The sequence below is a fragment of the Microtus oregoni genome, unplaced genomic scaffold, assembly GCF_018167655.1.
Source record: "Microtus oregoni isolate MIOR12 unplaced genomic scaffold, Mior012 000062F_ref0000492, whole genome shotgun sequence".
Taxonomy (NCBI): domain Eukaryota; kingdom Metazoa; phylum Chordata; class Mammalia; order Rodentia; family Cricetidae; genus Microtus; species Microtus oregoni.
The window spans coordinates 2,347,086-2,363,285 of NW_024543872.1; the positions used below are offsets into that span (position 1 = coordinate 2,347,086).

A 16,200-nucleotide genomic window follows, 5' to 3' on the forward strand; every position below is an offset into this window, starting at 1 on the left:
CCCACATTAAGAGAATAATTCACTATTCTGTTAATCTGACCTTGCATTCTTCTAGAGATGTGGTCTGTAGATAATTTCATAAAGAATATCAAAGAGTAACTTCAGGAAAGCCCAGTGCTTCCTGCTGTCTCATTGTAGGGGAGATGCTCACAAAAGCTAATTTTCTGTTCATTTTTTTTTTCAACTTAGGACATATTTTTAACTCTGGGAAAATAGTAACTCCTCGTATCCTTTTGGCTATCTGTTGATTCTCAGACAATTATTTGAACACTGCTTTCTACATAAGGGGGAAATTATTTGTAGGAGCGAACAATCTTAGTCTACATTCTAGAGTAGATCTGTAAAGTTCACTACCTCCAGTTATGTTTGTGGATTTTCTTAATTGGGATCAACAAGCAAGGGGTTTCAACACAAGTTAGATACAGGAATTAATCAGAATTCCTGAGGAGAGGAATCAGTAATGCCCACTTTTAAAATGCCACATATGATTCTCATGTACCTCAAAGGAAGGAACCATTGTTAGGGTCCTGCCACCTGTAGGCACCAAGGGTGCCTGTTATTGATTTGAGGGCTGAGCTCTGAAGCCAGGCTCTTCCTGCATTTCTGAAGCAGGAAACTTGAGAGAACAAGAGGAAAAAGGAAAGACAGAAAGGTGGCATTGTGTAACTCTTTGTGGCTCCAGAGACAGAACCCAAGGCCTTGTATGCGCCAGGAAAGCACACTTCTGCTCAGCTGTCCCTCCACCATCCTGCCCCCAAGACCACAGAAGAAGAAAGCCCCATCAAACAGACCCCAAACTCTTATCAACTCATATTGTTACATAGGTAAGAGTTTGTGGGTTTTATTGTACTAAAGGGGATGCAGAAATCATATTCCTATGAATACTACATACAGATAGCCAGGGAGAGAAGCAGATCACTAAAATTCCTTCCCTTGGGGAGAGACATACAGAACCTCTACCGCTCCTCCTAAAGTCCTAATGACGAACTAGGGTATGATTCCACCAAAGTTCACCAGAGTTTATGAAGCTGGCTCACAAAGCAGCAGGTGAGGGACTAAAGGTAGGGGCATGGGTGAGGGACTGTGGGTAGGGGCATGGGTGACCTTAAAGCAGTCACACAGGTAGATGGGCACCCAGCAAGGATCATGGCTTCTGCACGCTGCATAGCTGAAACCTCCTCCCCTCATCCTTCCCAACCTCTATCCTAGAGACCCCAAGGCCACATTCAACTAGGTCATAATTGCATACAAGTGGTTGGGGGCGGTGGTGGCTGGATAGTGAGGCGAGGGTCCCATGATCCTCCTGGTGTGTCCTCTCGACAAGGCCAGCTGTGATGATCTTTGGTGGGCAGGCCCAGCTGGACTCTGGAAGACTGAAGCAGTTTGGCTGCCGGATGGTCCTACACAAGGCATATGTGTTTTAGATGGGCATACACACTTAAAATAATGGCTGATAATTTAGATTTCAATCCAAGCTAAAGCGGGTAAAAAGCGAAAAACAAAACAAAAAGGCCACTGCTAAGTGCTCTGTATCTTTGGGAAAGAGGTTATTTTCCCTAGAGTTATCATGACAGTGCTAATTTTCTTTTCAATTAAAAGGTGACGGAATTTCCTCCATACTATGTCATCAAATCGACACTTTCCCATCTTGGAATTTTCAGACACCAAGGACCACTTCTAACACATACACACACACTGTTCAATTCTGTGGCGAGTGGGAGCATGCCGAATTCTAAACAACACTGTGGAACTAATTCACTTCATAAGTACAGTTCATTTGCACAAGCAGAACTCCAAACAGCCAATTGCTTCATCTGAAGCAGAAATCATTGTTTCTTGCTATGTGTGACAACCAGGGCATCCCATGTCATCACCTAGGCACTTGATGACACCAATCTACTCAACAGGCAGAAACCTTGTCCACCTGCTACACACACAATCAGGCGCCAAACCTAAACAACAGGGACAACACCTGCCCTCCTGCCTTCCCCTACCCATAAGCCCTGTGTGAAGTTCACTATCAACCACTGCCCTTAATGATCAGGTTTCCTGCTAACTTGAAGCAACAGCTTTTCTGGCGAACCACAACAGCGGAGCTCTCCAGAGACTGGCGGCACCACTATGCCCATCTCCTGCCACTGTCCATCTTGCCCACTCTATCATGAAACCGAGACTAAAACGTGAGAGGTACTACGGGGTAGGTCTGTGGCTTAACACACACAAGGCTCCATCCTCAGCATGGAAGAGACAGGAGGGAGAGAGAGGGGGGAAAAGCGGCAAAGCTGCTTTAATATTGTTCTTCTTTTTCCCCATAAAATCAGGGTTGAGGGGATGAATGGGGATGGTGCCTTGAGCATCAGCTTCCCAGAACCCACATAAGAAAGTCAGTGGGCAAACTGGCTTAGGTGTAACCTCACTGCTTGGGAGACAAGAGACAGAACTCCTGGAGCAAGCTGGATAGCCAAAACAAAGAGCTCCAGGTTCAGTGAGAGAGCCTGCCTCCATGTACTGGTGGAAAAATCCAGGAAGACCCCTGTACCTGCACACACATCTGTGCCCCCAACATATGTGAATACATATACAAACACCACACACGTATACACATGCAAAACAGTTTTTTACAAAACCAATTATTTCCCAAATAAACTTTATTTGCAAAAGGAGTATCACAATAGACATAGAAATTTAAATATGACACATGGAACAGTTATGAGTCAAATAACATATATGTGAAGTCACAGTTGGTGTTTGATTATTCCCGCTAATGGGAGGGTGTAACGATATTGCTATACAAAAGGCAGAAGGCAGCCGGGAGAAGGCAGCTGGGCCGTGGTGGCGCACGCCTTTAATCCCAGCACTCGGGAGGCAGAGGCAGGCAGATCTCTGTGAGTTCGAGGCCAGCCTGATCTACAAGAGCTAGTTCCAGGACAGGCACCAAAGCTACAGAGAAACCCTGTCTCGAAAAACCAAAAAAAAAAAAAAAAAAAAAGGCGAAGGCTTAAACAACCATTATTACCGGCATGTCTTTCTTTCACACTTGTTTGACTGTTTAGCTGAGGACCAATACAAATTTATACAATTGAATAATCAAGATTCTTTCTCCTTCCTTGTTCCAACACAGATGGTGGTTGCAGCTTCGGTGCAAGGCAGGCTTCAAGACACCCCACTGTCCTCTCAAGACAGTCACGGGCCTTTCCACAACCTCCCAAGGTCGAGAAATAGGCAGTGCTGACAATCATTTCACGGTTATACCTGAAATCTTCAAGAACAGGTCCTAGAGTATAGTCTTCCCAATGACATGCTTTGGCTAGGAAAGTGTCAATGCGTAGGTGGTGAAGTCATCTAATTTCTACAAACAACAGGAGGGGATGGGAATGGGTGAACTAAGACTTGACCCCTCTCACTGGGAGCAAATATGAAGATTATTCTATGAGAACACAGGCATTCCTGAATCCCGAGGAGAGCTGGGATCTGCCAGGATCAGTCAGGAACTGTTCCCAGAGGTAAAGGTGCGAAAGGCAATGGGGCCCAACTGATACATACAAACTCGCTGCTTCTTCCTTAGCACGGAAGTAGAAAAGTGAACTCAGGGACTGAAGAAACATCTGCAGCTTAACCACCAGCGGTGGGCTCATCCGTCACCTCTGAACAGCACCTCTCATCCATAAAGTGGTACCATCAGACCCAGCAGCTTCCCAAAGGTGTCAGAACAACAAGGGTCAGACAACAGTGCGTGTGACCCATTTTTATAAACTATGAGAACCTACGTCTAACAGATGGCGATCTGGGAAGTCTGCTGTAGGTATTTAAGATCACAGCCAATTTGATTAAAATCAATTTTTAAAAACAGAATTAGTCATCATTTTTATACATTAATTTGAGAAAAAATGAAAAAAGTCCGTTTTCAAACTCAGGATGAGTAGTGATAGAAGTTGGTATAGGTCGGCCCCATTTTCAATGAGTCAGAAAAAGGATAGTCTACTTGATTTACTAACTTCTCTCATAATTCATTGTTATTGTGAAATAATGTGCTAACTGTAAACTTTATTGAGTGAGGAACCAAGAGGCTAATCTGGAAGCCTTAAAAGTAAACATTGACCATAAATACAACTCTCTGCCAGGCCCACCATATTTTGAATCATTGATTACAAGGAAACAAACACATAAATGATTTGTCTGACTTATTTTACTAGGCCATTAGCCACTATGAAGTCTGGGCAGAATGTTTCGATGCACACCTATTCATGAGCTGCTAACTCCATTAATCATCCAACACTGCACATCTACACAGTGAGGCCATAACTGTTTAGGAATGAGGCCTACCATATGCCTCCTCAGGCAGGGACTCAAAAATAGGTAAAGAAAAAATCATTATTACCTGAAAGGAGCAAGCCCTGGGGCGCTGATTTGTGCTACAACCTGTCCGTTTGTTGTGGCACGTTCCCAGCTGCAAAATATTGATGTGAGAAGGAAGCAGGCAGACAAGCTTCGTGTGAACCTGGAATGGCCCAGAAGTCTACTCAAAGATGACTGTTTCTTCCCAATAACTTAAAAGAATGATATGGATATTTACAAAGTCTATGGGGTTTCTTAAATAACAGAAAATAACATAAAACTGAAAGCAAACAAAGCAAGATCAGAATGTTGTTCAAAACTGCAACTTTCTTTAAAGGTACCGTCTTCCCTTTACAGATGGATGCTGTACAATGGCAGGTGCACCCTCACAGTTCATCATGCACATATGTGAATTCTCTAGCCGAGATAAAGCCATCTTTGTCTTCATCTTCTTTATCAAAGATATCCTCCACCAAAGCATCATGGTGACTTTCATTCACCACTGCACCGTGCTTCTCAAACTCCTTCTTCAGATACACTTTAACCTACAAAATAACAGTTCTCGTTAATAATAATCCACACTGCATCACTGCAACGATACACAGCAAGAACAAAGCAACTCTGTGACCCATTCCTAACGGAAGAAAAGCAATCTTTGCTTTATAGGAATGATGGAGACACCAAACAGTTTTCAGAATTGAAAATAATGCTTATATCATATATACACATACACACTCAAATATACATGTTTGTAAGAAATATAAGGTTTTTATTAAAACCTATTACCTGACTTTTTGCCTTTAAAAAATAGTGTGTGTGTGTATCTGTGTGTGTATCCGTGTGTATCTGTGTGTGTGTCCGTGTGTGTATCCGTGTGTGTGTGTATCCATGTGTATGTATCCATGTGTGTGCCCGTGTGTGTTTTTATCCGTGTGTGTATCCGTGTGTATCCGTGTGTGTGTGTCCGTGTGTGTTTTTATCCGTGTGTGTGTATCCGTGTGTGTGTATCCATGTGTATCTGTGTGTGTCCGTGTGTGTGTATCCGTGTGTGTGTATTCGTGTGTATCTGTGTGTGTATCCGTGTGTGTGTATCCATGTGTGTGTATCTATGTGTGTGTATCCGTGTGTGTGTCTGTGTGTGTATCCGTGTGTGTATTTGTGTGTGTATCCATGTGCGTGTATTTGTGTGTATATCCGCGTGTGTATGTCCGCATGTGTGTGTATTTGTGTGTGTGTATCCGTGTGTGTGTATCCGTGTGTGTGTATCCGTGTGTGTGTATCCGTGTGTATCCATGTGTGTGTATCCGTGTGTGTGTATCCGTGTATGTGTATCCGTGTGTGTGTATCCGTGTGTGTGTGTATCCGTGTGTGTCCCTTCACCACTCTTCGCCCCTCGTAGGTTGAGATGTGGTCTCTCACTGAACTTGAAGCTCACTGATTGCCACCCGGGCCGGCTAACAACTCCCAGGGAACTCCCTGTCTCTGTCTCCTCTGAGCCAGGATTGGAGGCATGCATTGCCACACTCTGCTTTTTGCATGGTACTAAGGATCCCAACCCAGGTCCTCAGGCCTGCAAGACCAGCACTTACCGCACACAGCCATCTCCCCAGTCCCTTTGCTTGTTTAAAGCTGGCTTCACTTTCGTTCTTAGAGCTTCATATTAAGAAGTCAGCATTTAATTGAAGCTGTTTATGTGGCAGTTCATTTAAATTTGTGTGTGCTCTCAGGTATGTGTGCATGTGCTTGTTCATGTGGGGTTGTGCATGTATGCACGTGTGTATGCATGTATACAGAGGCCAGAAGTCAGTCTCTTTTCTCAGAGTCTTATTATTTATGGTCTCTCACCTAGAACTTTGGACTGGCTGGCAACCTCCAGGGAGCTGCCAGTCTCCACCTGCCTGCTCTGAGACTACACTGCCACCCTTCCACACCCACCTTGGATTCTTTTAAAGTTTAACATATAGAAAAGGAAAACTTTTAAGATTTACTTTTATTTTCTGAGCACTTGCCTGCATGTTTGCATGTGCACACATGTGCCTCGTGCCCATGGAGGTCAAAAGAGGCCACTGGGCATCAGATCAGCTGCAACTGGACTTACAGACAGTTGTGAGTCATGTGGGTGCTGGGAATGGGATCTGGGCTCTCTGGAAGAGCAGTCAGTGCTCTAAACCACTGAGCTATCTTTCCACCCCCAAGTCGAGCATTCTTATGAACTGGATGGTTTTTTTTAATATTTATTTATTTATTATGTATACAATATTCTGTCTTGCGTATGTCTGCAGGCCAGAAGAGGGCACCAGACCTCATTACAGATGGTTGTGAGCCACCATGTGGTTGCCGGGAATTGAACTCAGGACCTTTGGAAGAGCAGGCAATGCTCTTAACCACTGAGCCATCTCTCCAGTCCCTAAACTGGATGTTTTTATGTTTATTTGTTTGACCCTCAAGAACCAAAGAAAACTTTAAACAAATAATGTTTCCTGGTTTGCTTGAACACTATGATTCACTTTGTTGAAACTAAGAGACAAGTGTGTAATAAGAAATACTAGACCGCTAGGCATGATAGTACATGCCTTTGATACCAGCAAAAGTAAGTAGACTTCTGAATTCAAAGTCAGACTGGTCTGTATCGTGAGTTTATGTCAGTCAGGGCTAGCTACATAGAGAAACTCTTTCTCAAAAATAACAACACAAAACAAATACAAAAGAAAGAAATATTATACTTATCAAAAGCTAATAGTTTTAAAATATATGTACATTATATATATACATACACATACACCCATACTCACACATATGAGAAAATGCTCTTAGAAAGCTTCTATCTAAGCTTTTATAGTCAAAAGGTTTGAAATAATTATGTGCTAGAATCAAATCAGGTAAAGAAAAATCTTTTTTTTTAGAAAAAAAAATTATAATATGCTTGACAGAAGCAACTTTTCTTTTACATCTGTGCTCCATCTAAATCTGTCCAGGGGTTTATTTCTAAGTGGTTCACCACAGACATCACTCCCTCTTCTTCCTACCCTCCTGTCACCCCTGCACTGCCTGTCACCTCTTTTCTCTCATCAAATTCTCCTACTGCTTATTTGATTCCAGTTTCTAAAATGTGCTTATCCCCCTCCCTCCCTCCCTCCCTCCCTCCCTGCCACAGGCTACATCCAGGCAAGGCAGATCTACAGGGCATGAGGTCACACTCTGTTGGTGCCAACTGTGCTCCATGATGGGACAGCGACAAACTGGAGCAAAGGCCTGTAAGAAGCATGTATCGTGAAGACAAAGCATCCATTCTAATCAGCAGGATTTGCATGCTAACATATGACTCGGTGTGTAAGAAAATTTATTTTGAAAGCCATATGCAAATTTCTCTACTCTTGGATTCCCCAAAACACTGGTGCCTCAAATCTATGCTTTTCTGACCCTATCATAGAACCGTTTGAAACAAGTCAGGTAATGACAAGCACTTGTCTTGCGTTCACCTAACGCTTGCGTAATAGTTGTAAACAATATTTTGTCACTTCCAGTACTCTTCCCGGAGAGCATGCAAGTATAGAGAGCATGCAAGTATAGAGAGCATGCAAGTATTTCCGGCTTTCCTTCAATAGACCTTTCTCCAAAACTTACTGCAAATAACCAGGGCTTTGGCAAAAGTGGCTGCCAAGGAACAGACCTTTCTCTGATGGAATGACTAAGCAAAGACAGCACAGGCAGCAATGTGGCCTACAGAGTGATCATTGGGATGAGCCGTCCTGAAGCTGTGGTTCCTGGGCCAGCTTGGGTCAACAATGCCTACCGCCTCCTCTGGTCAGAATGCAAACGAGGCTTCGTGCCTGGACAATGGCTGCCTTTGGACACATTGGTTTCGTCAGGCTTTCTTTCTAGGAAGAGTCAGAATTCTAGACAGTCCTCCTAGAATAAGATTACATTCTCCCTTTTCATCTGAAGCCACAGCTACAAGTAGAAAGAACGGTGTGTCTGGCTATGATCACGCCACACCGGCGGAGCCTAACCAGGACCCTGTAAACTTGGAAATCAAAGCAGTGTCTTTCGACTGCCTATGCTACAATTTTCTATCGTCTTTAAAAACATAATCAAGGACTGGGGAGATGGCTCAGTGGATAAGACCATTTGCTGTGTGAGCAGGAGGGCTACAAATCCCCAGCTTACAATATGGGTTCCTACAGAAAAGGCAACTTTCAAAGCACTTCAGGGAAAGCCGTGAATAATATTTTATCTAAACAAAAATAAATTTCCCTCATTTATTTATTCTTTGAGAATTTTATAGAGTATATTTTATCATATTTTACGAACCCACAACTCCTCTCAGATTTCACCCAATTTCACATTCTTTCTCTTTTTTATTTTATTTATTTATTTAATTAATTAATTTTGATTTTTTTGAGATGGGGTTTCTCTATAGCCTTGGAGCCTGTCCTGGAACTAGTTCTTGTGACCAGGTTGGCCTTGAACTCACAGAGATCCACCTGCCTCTGCCTCCCAAGTGCTGGGATTAAAGGCGCGCGCCACCACCGCCCAACTTCTTTCTCTTTTTTTAAAAAATAAAGTCACTAAAAGCCATGGGAGTCCACTTGGTGTTGGCCACTACTCCTGAACATGAGGCCTTCCCTGGACTGTGGCTAACATGCCCAGTGTCATTGCACTGAAGAACGCTGATCTTCCTTCTCCCAGCAGCTCATGCATTTCTGTAAGGGTGAGCCTTAAAGAAGCAGAAGAAGACAGCACAGAGGTAGAGGGTATGGTCACCTCCTGCTTAGAGAGCTTCCAGTCATCATTCAGATCCATTTCTTGAAATGATTCATGGGACCGTGGGCCATTTCGAATCTCCAGGAGGTCAATGTTGAATATCAGTGTGCTCTCGGGGGGAATTTTGCCTGAGATGAAGAGATAGGGAAGTTTTTACTTAGAAGATCTAAAAGTATTCATAACAAAATCAATTGTGGTAACAAACATTTTAACTACAGTAAATGGAGAGACTCTTTGACAGTCACAGATGGTGGGAATCACTTATTCTATAACTACACTTTACCCAGGAATGAAAAGTATGTCACAAGAAGGACTAACCCCAAATGGCAGAACAAAAGCACTCCAGTTTGGAGCAGCAATGAAATACACTCACACAGGCAGATGTTTCTAAAAGTCTCGATGCTAAATTTCAAATATAATTAAGGCCCTTCATGTTATACGTCAAGAATGACTTTTAAAGGGCTTTGAGTAGTTCAGACTTAATTATATTACAAGAGATTTACTAATTTAGATTAGAAAGTCTTGACCTTCAAGCACATAGGGGTGGTGGTGCTGTGTCTGCCACTGGGAGGCAGTATATAATAGTGTGAGCTCTGTCCACATCTGCCGCCTCTAGGCATCAGTTCCTTCCTTGTCTGTAAAATAAGATTGATAATGTCTTCTACCTTAGGAGTCCGTGAGGAGGATATAAGGGGAAAACTCATATAAAAACAAAACCCTCAGTGTTAGTCTTGATAAACAGTAAGTGCCTTATATGTTACTAAGACACAATTTTCTTACGGGTCTTAAAAATAATAAAGGAACATTCAAAATTTTCAACAACTTAGGAAATACCTCCCTAACAAAGAGCTTTATGCATTTGTTAAAAATCTCAGGGTACAAACAAAAACAGTCCAGTTAATAATCAAAGAAACAAACCCTTCTTGGAATTGTGGGCATTTATTTTTGTTTCAAACTTGCTTTCTTACAACTCTATGTAACAGAAAGGTCTGGACACATGCATTAGCCAAGTCTTAGCTACACCCCCGTCTCCTCAAAGTTCCACGGAAGGAAGGGCAGTAAGAAGAGGGCAACGCTGACAGGGTGGGGCAAAGCTTACCGTCACGGTGGTACAGGGAAGGGGCATGCACTAGGTCGGTGGGAAAGCTGGTGTCTTCCCAGGGAGGCATGCAAGCGTGCACTAACACACTACAAAACCAGTGGCAAACACAGATTAGAAGAGTTAGTTTCACGACACTGAGGGGAGTACCTATGAAGTAAAGCTGAGTTAAGTACGTCATGGACAACTACGGCTGCTCTGCATACATAACGTTCAGAGCAAAAGAACAAAGATGCGGGAAAGAAAGACTACGTCTAGGCGTTAGAGACACCTTCCCTAGATACTGGATGGCTTTCTGTAGAGAATATAATCAGAGTTGCATTTGGTGAATAACCAAGCCTGTGGGACATGGCTTAGATAATGATCCTACTTTGGGGTACATCATATTCATATACAGCACTCAACCTCCTTAGGAAACTGTGGCAAGAGGCTTTGTCGAGGGCTATGCTTTGCGGACAAATGGTGTGAAATCTATTTAAACCACATCAGAGTGATTCTCTATCTGCTTCTGATGGTTTCTTACAATATCTTCTTCACTGTACACCTACTACATTTTCTTCATCGAGAATTTGGACAATAGAATCAGAAATGAATGCAATTCTTAGAATCATAGTACACTATGAATATTTTATTCATTGGGATACAATGTGCATATACTCCCCCTTTCACTCATGGGGAAAGTTAGACATACAGAAAATCTATCAGCTACTTTTACACCACACACATTTCATATATAACACAAACTTTTTGCAAACGGCACTTTTAATAAGAAGGATACCTTTTATTTGGCTAACCTCTGGTGATAACACAGTTGTGATGGTTCCAATTGTTTTAATATCAGAAACAACACAGTGGTAGACAGCCTGGTTCACTAACCTGTCGCTTCAGACCTGGCCATTGGCTCAGAGCAGATTTCAGGGAAGAGACTACAGCTGGGCCCATCTGATAAACATCACCAAACAACCCTTGGAGAGCACCAAAGAGCCCTTGAAGAGCTACCTAAACTCATCCTAAACACCAGGTATGCTGTGACTTGAAACAAATTGATACAAAAGCTGTATGGACCAGCCAGATAGTTTGTAACACAGAGAGAATTATTTTTAATTCAAGTCAATGAATTATTTTAAAATAAGCTATTGAGCTGGGCAGTGGTGGCACACATCTTTAATCCCAGAACTCATAAAGTGGAGTCAGGCAGATCTCTGAGTTAGATGGCCAGCCTGGTTTACAGAGCAAGTTCCAGGACAGGGAAACCCTGTCTTGAAAACACGAATATAAATAAATAAAATTAAAATAAGCTATTGAAAACTTTACAAATACATTTAAAAGCAAGAATGAAAGCACTCCTAAAGAGACCTACAGTATGGAAGATTTCCTGGCTATAAACACAGCCACCATCTCAGATCATAGCCGATGATCTATATTCCGAACGTTCAGATCATCAAGACACTTTTGCTGAATGGCCTTTCTGTGCATTGTTAAAGTGAGCGGGTGGGTTTCTGTCTGGGGGGGGGGGGGGGAGCATTCAGAGATGCACAGCAGTGAAGGTCACACAACTTTACCTTTCCCTTCTTTGCCGTAGCCCAAGGCTGGAGGAATGATGAGCTTTCTCTTCTCTCCCACACACATCCCCTTCAAGCCTTGGTCCCAGCCTTTGAGAGCCTCCAGGATGCCCAGGGTGAACCAGATGGGCTGACCATTGTTATGTTTGTGACTACCAGAAAGAAAACACATCAGAATTCAAATAATTATGTTCTCCCCCCTCCCCACCCCCGGCTAAAAATTGAAGCCAGAGTCCCACAAATGCTAGGTAAGCACTCTACACACTAGAGATAGTTTTAGGGACTTTATAACAAAGAGCATTGCTGGGCTTCATTTTTTCCTACCCACCAGTGGTTAAGCTTATAAACTCGGAAACTATAAAGCTCAATACACACACACATATACCTATATTTCAAATATTTTGGATTCTATACTAAATTTGAATCAAGGGACACAGAACCTGCAGACAGGGCCAGCTATACTAGTATTAACATTTTGTACAGAGAAAATTGAAGTTAAGTGTACTAACATCTGACGTCAGATATACCTAACCCCTAAGTTCAAGGTCTTAGTGACTTCCCAGGAGGGCCACACACCAAGGAGAAAATGAGGGAATGTCTTGAGTTTGAGAAGGAGATACAAGGCTATGAGAATTACTGCTAAACTGTGAAGGCCTATTCGACCCCAGACCCAGAGACAGAATCTTACTTCCTGCCTACAGGCCTTTCTGATGTACAGTTTACTCATGGTTCTGCTTTCACCCTAAATCTCCACTTACGCCCAGACCCTCTCCAGAGATCTACTATGGGGCTACTTGGCAAATCCTGGAGCAGTAGCCCCTCGAGTTCTGGAGGGTAAAGGAACAGAAAAATGTCCGAGCATCCTGAGAGACCAGCTTAGTCCGACTGGTAGAGAGCAAGGAAAGAATCCTATTTCAGAATAATTCTTGGGTGTGAATAAAACATCCTTGTGTTAGGTTGGTGGGTACCATGGTCACAAAAACTGGGTAAATGGCGTTCCTTCTGTCCTGCATGTTCCCTCGTGATCATGGGGCAAAAAGTAAGGTGAAGCAGCAATCATCGGCACTAACTACATTTGGCCACATTTCTTATTACAGCTAAGCTATTCATCACATAGATGACGGTTCTGGCAAGACAAAACACTCTTTGCAGGCTTATTTAATGATATTTCTTCATTATCATTATACCCAGTTAGCCAGGCCTATGATTTTACATTGAAGGTTGCATAACGACAGTCCCTTCCCAAAGTTCCGGAACATAATAGCGAAATGCTACAAAATATCCACCCAGGTTGTTGGCTCTGAGACCGGAAGGAGAGCAGGCTAGATATGAAAGAGACCAGACTGGAGGCAAGACTGTAACTGTAATCTTGAAGGGCAGCGTCGGTTGCTATCTGCCATGCACTGGCCTTACTGGAGAGGACAAAGCTATGACAAACTGTTTTTGGAACCTTTTCGTTTGTTTGGTTTGTTATTGTTTTTTCGAAACAGGGTTTCTCTGTGGTTTGGGGCCTGTCCTCGAACTCACAGAGATCCGCCTGCCTCTGCCTCCCAAGTGCTGGGATTAAAGGCATGCGCCACAATTTCCCAGCTTGCTGTTTTTGGAACCTTTTTCCAGGGCAAACAGTGTTCAGAGAGATATGTCATTCACTATCCTCAACCCTCACAAAAGACCACGTCTCAAAGCAGTTTATTAAAACAAAGCCAACCTAAGGTGAGCTACAGCTTCAGGCTTAGAGCATAGGATTCCCTCATCTGCAAAGTCCTTCTGCAGCTCTGCCTTGATAATCTCCACACATCAATCTCCAGGCTGTTCTGTTATGAATGTGTCTTTACCCTCCGCCTCAGCACAACTGACAACAGGCTCCTCGCGCTTTGCCAGTGCTCTGAGCATTCTGCATTCTCCACCAAGTGAGCCTTGTCCCATCTCCCGTTCCCTGCACAAGGAGTGCTGCTAGAGGACCAGAACTTATTTTTAGTAAACGCTGCATCTCCAGGACCTGAAATGCCCCCTTTCAATGAGCGGTTCAGAGGCTGGATGAATGAATGGATGAAGGGGGTGAGAAGGTGAACTTCCAGAGTGTCCCTGAGGAAGTGCTCACTAAACACTTCCACTACGACTTCTAAAACCACACCTACTCCATCCATCGAGGAAGCCTGACTTTCGAAAAGAAAGGAACAACTCCTGAAATCACCAGCCTGTGCTTTGACCAAAATGCCACCCGCCAGACAGTTAGACAGGTCGATGAAAGAGCATTTGTGCATCATTCAGAAGGTGGCAAATAGACGATTGTGCATTTTGCTCTTGAAGCAAAGTGACACGTTTTAATATCTCTTATGACCAATTAAAAGTGGAATCAGATAATTTACCTAGAGAATGGAGTGGTAGGTAGACGATTCTATTAAGCCTTTTCGACTTACTGTGGTTCTGTAAAACTTCAAATATTCTAGATCTAATTTTATAAAGAATAAAACTGTAAGGAATTTAACTTATCAAAACAAGTTTCCAGAAAGTCCTTTCAAGGCCTTGTTCTCTAAAACTGGCTTTTGACAATTTTCTTTCCCCATAGGTAAGGCAGATGTTTCAGCGTTTTGTTTCTGTTTTTAGAGGTAAAGGAACTGTTAGTTTTACAGTAGGAGGGCTGGGGTGCCTGGGTGGGTCCGTCATCGTTCTGCCTGTGAGGCATAATTACTTACGTGGAGTGAAATAGGGAGCCGTCCTTTTCTAAATAGCCCTCGTAGTGGACCAACATCAGGTCTCCTCCCTTGGTCTTGCGATGGCAGATGAACGGCTTCTGGAGAACTTCGATTTTCACCTCTGGCTCAGGGATCAAAGCTCCACTCACAGCCGTGACCCACAGTGTCAAGATCGCGTTCCACAAGAAAAAACTCATGTTACCAAAGCAGAGAAAGGGCCCCCGACTTCATAGAGTTAAAAGGGTGCCAAAAGCGGCAACAGCCTCGGGTAAGTTTAGGACTCCCCCCAACCTCCCAGGAAGACGTGGCACTTTTACTACCAACTTTCCCACACACTGTGAACTCTCCTTTAAAGAGTTAAGCTCCATCCCAACATGATTGGTTCTGGTCTGGAGGCTGCTGGGGAAAGACTGCCTTCTACTGGCTGGCTATGCTGTCACTCAGGCTTCTCTTCAGCCAATGGCACTGCAACAGTGTAGTGTTTCGGTGTGGTGTTGGGTCAGAAGGCCGGGTCCAGCCTCTCAGAGTAGTCCTAGAGCCGGCGGATTAGGAGATTCTCCCACCTTGGGAGGGCAGCTGGGTGCTGAGCTAACACTTAACACCTTGCGGGAGGGCTTTGCCTCTGTGAAGAACTCCAACTGAGCCACTGAAGAGCCCCGGGCCAGGTGACACTCGGGCTTTTGCAAAGACCGGATACTAGAGAGGACCCCCCCCCCCCCCCCCCCCCCCCCCCCCGCACCACGTACACACACTCCAGGATACCATAAACGATGGCTCAGAATTAGAAGAATGCTTTAAGGTTCCCAAAGCACATTCTGGGGCAAGAGTCTCACTAACTTAACATAGTTACTTCTCCCATTTAGACAGTGTCTTAGTTCCTGGATTAAAACATCATGACCAGTAGCAATTTGGGGAGGAAAGAATTTTTATCGATTACACTTTATATCACAGTCCGTCATCCAGTCAAGTCAGGGCAGGAATTCAAAACAGAAGTCTGGAAGCAGGAACTGGAAGCAGCCCATGGAGGAATGCTGCTTACTGGCTTGCTCGGTCTTTCTTTCTTTCTTTCTTTCTTTTTTTCTTTTTCTTTCTTTCTTTCTTCCTTCCTTCCTTTCTTTGCTTCTCTTTTCTTTTTTTTCTTTTTTCTTTTCCTATTGTTTGTTTGTTTGTTTTCTGAGACAGAGTTTCTCTGTGAAACTCTCCTGGCTGTCCTGGAACTCACTCTGTAGACCAAGCTGGCCTCAAACTCACAGAGATCTGCCCATCAGCCTGCTTTCTTTTGGCACCCAGGACCACCAGCCCAGAGATGTCACCACAGGCCGTGGGCTGGATCCTCCATCAGTAATTAAGAAAATACACTACAGACTTACCTACAGACAAATCCTCTGATGGTTCAGAGATCATCTTTTCAAATTACTCGTGTCTGTGTCAAGTTGACATTCAACTAGCCAGGACAGAGGATAGACAAATTGAAGCTAGGTGTTAGTGTCCTGTTTAAGGTCACTAGACCATGAAGAATTTGCGCTCTGCCTTCAGGCTAGACCTGATTCATTCTACAAACACCACTGTTAATGACTGTTAGCGATTCATCACTTGAGTGGCCTTAGGATAGAGTAAATAATAGCTAAGGACGTCTCTCTTTAAAGAAGAAATGGCATTAGTGTTTAAGAATTATACAGCTTAAAGTTCCTAGTTCTACACGGTTGCCCTGATTTCAGACGTAGCCCATTGTAGAGGACTGAGA

General features: G+C 43.5%; 1 protein-coding gene across 1 annotated transcript; it reads right to left on the bottom strand.

The window, feature by feature from the left end:
- Window positions 1–2,642: 2,642 nt before the first annotated feature.
- Fkbp14 (FKBP prolyl isomerase 14) lies at window positions 2,643–14,778 on the bottom strand. Its single transcript, XM_041640287.1, has 4 exons — window positions 14,457–14,778; window positions 11,761–11,912; window positions 9,100–9,227; window positions 2,643–4,880 (listed from the first exon to the last, which is right to left on the bottom strand). The coding sequence occupies exons 1-4, from the start codon at window positions 14,651–14,653 to the stop codon at window positions 4,722–4,724; spliced, it is 636 nt and encodes a 211-aa protein (XP_041496221.1). The 5' UTR covers window positions 14,654–14,778; the 3' UTR covers window positions 2,643–4,721.
- Between the last annotated feature and the right edge of the window lie 1,422 nt (window positions 14,779–16,200).

Bases quoted from the DNA above. Each gene is read 5' to 3' on its own strand.
- Fkbp14 (XM_041640287.1), bottom strand. From the start codon at position 14,653: ATGAGTTTTTTCTTGTGGAACGCGATCTTGACACTGTGGGTCACGGCT. The intron at 11,913-14,456 runs GTAAGTAATTAT...TCTTTCTGGTAG, and splicing joins GGCTCCCTATTTCACTCCAC to TCACAAACATAACAATGGTC. The intron at 9,228-11,760 runs GTAAAGTTGTGT...TCTTCATCTCAG, and splicing joins CTACGGCAAAGAAGGGAAAG to GCAAAATTCCCCCCGAGAGC.